Source organism: Coenobita brevimanus, chromosome 108 (assembly GCF_032717465.1).
Source record: "Coenobita brevimanus isolate Jiangsu-jjx chromosome 108, ASM3271746v2, whole genome shotgun sequence".
In the NCBI taxonomy this organism is placed as follows: Eukaryota; Metazoa; Arthropoda; class Malacostraca; order Decapoda; family Coenobitidae; genus Coenobita; species Coenobita brevimanus.
This window is the reverse complement of record NC_137061.1, coordinates 18,481,343-18,486,603: the sequence shown is the minus strand read 5'-3', so window position 1 is coordinate 18,486,603 and position 5,261 is coordinate 18,481,343. Positions and strand designations below refer to the sequence as shown.

At 44.1% G+C, this 5,261-nt stretch overlaps 1 protein-coding gene across 1 annotated transcript; it reads right to left on the bottom strand.

Annotated features, from left to right (window-relative positions):
* Window positions 1-3,466: 3,466 nt before the first annotated feature.
* On the bottom strand, window positions 3,467-4,099 carry LOC145417040 (sperm motility kinase Y-like). The gene has a single exon (XM_080285877.1). It carries the CDS (start codon window positions 4,097-4,099, stop codon window positions 3,467-3,469), a length of 633 nt encoding a protein of 210 aa, XP_080142003.1.
* Between the last annotated feature and the right edge of the window lie 1,162 nt (window positions 4,100-5,261).

Sequence of the window (5,261 nt, the reverse complement as noted above, 5' to 3'; positions counted from 1 at the left end):
CATACTGACGATCAGAAAGTTTTTTTTTTTTCTTTTTTTTTTTTTTTTACAGACATTAAAATTTTTTAGAAATACAGGATGCTACAGCAATTGGGCGATGGTATAAAGCAGAAATGTGAAGGAGGATCAATATTGTTGGAGAGTCTGTTGAGCATGTGGAGGAGACTTATTTGGGGAACATGATATGTGCCGGAGGTGGGGCTGGAGCTGGCTTGGCAACGAGGATAAGGACTCTCCCTCTGTGCTAAGGGGCCCGTGTTTGCAGCAGGTGTTAGGCGTGTAATGCTGTGCAGTAGTGAGAGGGGCAGTAAAGGAGGAAAGTATTTGTAGGCTCATGTGTAAATAAATGAGGATGATTTGCTGGATGCTAATTGCATCTTTGGGTAAAGGGCGAGAAAGGGACTTAGGAGTGTGAATGTAGAGTGTGGGGAAGGTTGGGGCTTGAATGTATTAGTGGTGGGATGAGAAGGGGTAGACTGAGTTGGTTTGAGGAGGATGGAGGATGACAACAGGGTGCAGAGCGAGAAAGAAGTGAACATTGAGGGTAGAGTTGTGAGACGTAGACCGAATACCTGTACTTGGGATGAGGTCATACTGCTTAAGCGGAGGGATAATGGATTGAACAGAGAGGCTTCTAGAGATCGAGCAGCGTTGATAGCCGCCATTAGGTGATCAAGGCCGACACATGGAAGCATGTTGGAGCCTTTACAAACAAAAAAATGAGCTACATTACAGGTGCTGTGGTGTTAGGCTGCAGAATGAAAACTCTTCCATGCTACCCATGAGGTGGTTTGCCAAGCAGTTTTTTTTTTTTGTTAAACCAGAGTGTCCCCAGTAGGCCTAATCTCCGGCTGGCACGTAGTATCCTACACCTCAGTACACTTGGGTGTGCTGAGATGTAGGAAGTGCCTGTCATCCCTTCGGTCGGTGCACAACCATCACAGCCAAACTCATAACTCAGCCACCACACTCCTCTTGCAGCAACTCAGTTCTCATATCTACCTTAAGCAAATTATCAGCCTTGTACTCGGGCGTCCTCAGCTCCGAACAACCAAGATCTATCAGACGTACCTCATACTGCCCCGGTCGTCCGCACACCAAGATGTTGCCGAAGTTGAGGTCCTGGTGACTGTATCCAGCTCTATTCAGCTCCAGAACCTTTGCTCGGAAATCCCTCTCGATATGCGCCCTCTCGGAGGAGGCGGTGGCATAAAACTGGTCCAAGCAAGTTCCGTCACGGTACTCCATCAAGATCAGCGCCGATCAGAACAAATGGCGTGGAGTTTTGGGGCCCCTCCAGCACCATCCACCTGAGCCATCACCATGGCTTCTTGCAGGAGAAACCTTCCAAAATCCTCGTGTACTACCTTCATTGCCATCTTCTCGCCCCTAAACCAAACCAGCGACACCTCACCTACTGCACCCATTCCAATCACCTTTACTACACTCACCTCACACATCATCGCCTCGTTGGCCAGCACCTCTACTCCCAGCCTTCTCATCGCCTCCATCACCTTTTCCCTCAGCCTTGTCATCCCCTCGGCAAGCAGTTGGTCCAGGTTCATTAACTAATACTTTGTTTAAATAACTTGTGTTATTTATACGCTTATTATTATTAATGCGAATAACAACACAGAGTTGAATAACTACACAGAGTTCCCAGTTACCACTTTTACAACGCTAAGGAGAGTGACTCGCTTAAAAAGTTTTCAGTTATTTCTGAAGCCTGCTAAAGGGAGATGTAATCGACAGGTTAAGAATGACTACCATCTTTACACTCACTTGGCCCAGATTATTTACCATTTGCAACTTATTTCACGTAGCTCCATGGCAGAAAAAAGGCAGTGGTACAGCTCAATAGCTTTTCTATTGCACGTCTTTGTTAGTAGTATTATATTCTACTATTAATATACTGTTACAACTCTTCATTAAAGATGGAGAGATCTGAATTTTAGGTTAAGTTAGTGTAGAATAAAAAGGTGTAGTTTAAAGGAAATGTTGAGCCAATATACTGTATACCACACAGTCTGCCGGCTCAGGCCATGACTGTTAAGGGAATACTTTTAGTCTGATCCCAAACAGCGAACCAGAGTTTTCCTAGTCCAGCTGAACCACACTATAGTCGCGGCGCACAACTCTGAGGTTGTCATTATCGTACCCTGGCAACCTAGCATTCAAAAGTGAGTCCAATTTCGTATCATATTATACATGAATCATATTATTATGCATGAATATATTATACACGAATATTATTATACAAGAACATATTATACACGAATCACTTGCATCTCATGTTATACACGAAATAGGACGCACCTTTGAATGGTAGGTTGCCAGGGTACGATAATGACAACCTCAGAGTCGTGCGCCGCGACTATAGTAATGCTCCATTGATCACTGGGATACGCAAGCCTTTTTGCCAAGACAAGGCAGTGTTCCATCGAAGAAGGCCCACTCCATGCCAGCAACTTAACCAAACCTCAGCCAGCAACTTAACCAAACCTCAGGCTGCAACCAGGATAAACCACAGCTAAACCAACAACTAAGCCACACCTAACCCTACAACGTGACATGAAGCGTCTGGACAACTGGAGCAAGAAGTGGCTGCTGTCATTTAATGTAGAAAAGTGCAACCCCATGCATGTAGGCCACAACAACCAGCAGGCCAATTACCAGCTTAAAGGAACAGCACTGGAAAAGTCAACACAAGATTGTGTCAAACAATCTTAAGTCATCTACTCATATTGCCAAGATAACTGCAAAAACCAATGGTCGCCTGGGGACTATAAAAAGGAATTTCTCTGTGCTCAGCAGAGAGATACTGGTACCACTATACCCCTCCCTGGTCCGCCCAATTCTGGACTACGGAGCTCAGTCTTGGTCTCCATACCTGAAGCAAGATATTCAGTCACTTGAAGAGTACAGAGGAGAGCCACGAAACTGGTCCAAGAATTGACCAAACTGTCTTATCAGGAGAGATGTCGCCGCCTGGAGCTACAGACATTGCGGGATAGGAGAATCAAAGGGGACATGATCGAAACATATAAGCTATTACACGGATTTGAGGACATCCCCTACACTCGTTTCTTCCAGAGGAACATGAATGACTTGAGATGGAACTACCTCAAGCTACAGAAGCCAGACCACTGGAGGACAACATTAAAGGGTAACTGGTTCTCCACTAGTGTCATTAACTATTGGAATGCACTCCCCGAGAGTGTAGTGACCGCCCCAACAATAGCCACATTTAAAGCCTGGTATGACAGCCACATTAAATCGTTAAGGCACACTGGCTGACGGGTCTTAAGAGGTGGGGAACACCACAAGAACCTGCTTCTTAATTCCCCACTATGTATTCATAGGTATGGTATGCATTCATAGGTAAGCAACCCAGCTACAAGATTGCACCCAGACCATCAGCAAGGCCAAACCAGCCCAAACACCACCACTGACATCACAACCCACTTCAGAACTTAAGCCGGTTAATCATAGCTTCTACACGGCTCAGATCCCTGGCCATCATTTTTTCAGCACTCATACCCTCGGCATTCAGCAATCTACTCTTTCCAAAATCAATTATACGAACGCCATAATTTCCGGGCTGTCCGCACACCATCACGTTCATCTCGTGGATGTCGTTGTGCATGTAACCGGCCTTATGAATCTGTTTCACCGCCCGTCGCACACCATTCTCGATCCGGATCCTGTCAAAACTGTCAATGCCGTAACCGCTTTTATAAAAATCTTCCATGGGTGTGCCTTCCACGTACTCCATCAATATCACCTTACGGTCGGAGCAGACTGCGTACACCTTGGGTGCTCCCCCGATCCCGTCCAACTTGGCCATTATGTGTGCTTGCCAGTACGTCTCATCGCCAAACACATCTCGTTGCTCGTACCCTACCTTCAAACAAGCCTTCTGACCCTTGTATGTGACCAGCAGCACTTGTCCATCCACCCCAAAACCCAGTTTCTTAATGACAGCAACTTCGGCCATCAGTTCCACGTAAGACTTCACAAGCACTTCCTTGTCGTCTGTCCCCAACTTCTCCATGTTATTACACCTCAGGTACTCCTCCAGCAAACTTGCACCAGACATGGTGACTTGTTACTACTTTATTAAACTTTGTGCTGATACGAAAATGAACAACCCAGATTCCCGGGAAAACAAGGAATTTCTCGAGCTTGACTGACTCGCTCACGCAGGTGCTCACCTTTTATAGCCCCAAGACGCCGGAAGTGGATATTATGAATACTTCGCGCTGCGAAAATTTCGCTGTTTTCCTTCCATAATTATCCCAGTGCCATTCACAGCCTTTTCACTTATGCATTTTTAGAAAAAAAAAAAAACTTATTCTTAATGTTTGTAAGACTGAATTAGTGTTATAGTATCAGAGTTTAGGAAACGTCAAATAAACTTTTCGAGTGCCTTTTTTCGGTCGTAGAAATTTAAATTCAAATCTGTGTTTGTACAGTACTTTTGAATGCACCACAACAAATGCCAAATAAACTAGCCATAATATGAATACTATTTTTTTCTTTTATTATCTGTTTTTATAAGTCTCTTCACATAAGACTGGGATAAATAACTGTTTACACAATGGGTTACCCAACCTCCTTGGCTGACACGGAAAAATATCATGCATAGTTATGACACTTACCACAATACTAACCTACTGGCCTGTGACTCCATATCCTTTCCATAGCACCTCTTCGTGACTAGCACCATAGTCTATGTTAGTGCTAATCTCTTATTACAGCACAACACTGAAGATGGTTAGATGGCAATTTTACGCCAAGTTAAAGTAAACAGAGTTTAGTATCGTCACTATTTACTTTCCTCTAACTTCTCCTAAAGGCCTTACTTTGATCAGCTGGATTGGTGATAATTACAGTATAAGGGAAAAACATTCAAGCACCAGATTCTGTGGCTACTAATGGTGCTTTTAATAACAAAATCAAACAATTTATGGATGCTGTGAACTCTCTTCAGCTACAATTAGGGTGAGGTGGGGGTCAACCCTACTATTAGTGGCAAAATATTACACCAAACATTCAGATAAAGGTTTTATTATGTAATGTAAATATCAAAAGAAGCTTCAGGAAAAAAGATAAGTTGACAGATGAGTGCTTGAGGTTGATAATGATGTGCTTCGTCTGGTTGTAAGTGAAAGTTGCTAGTCTGGGTCTGTGGGGAACTGTCTCTTACGTCGGATGATACGTCGGTCTTCGGGATGGGGGTTTAGATGGATAACATGTGA

Excerpts from the sequence above, each read along its gene's own strand:
- LOC145417040 (XM_080285877.1), bottom strand. The coding sequence starts at position 4,099 with ATGTCTGGTGCAAGTTTGCTGGAGGAGTACCTGAGGTGTAATAACATG.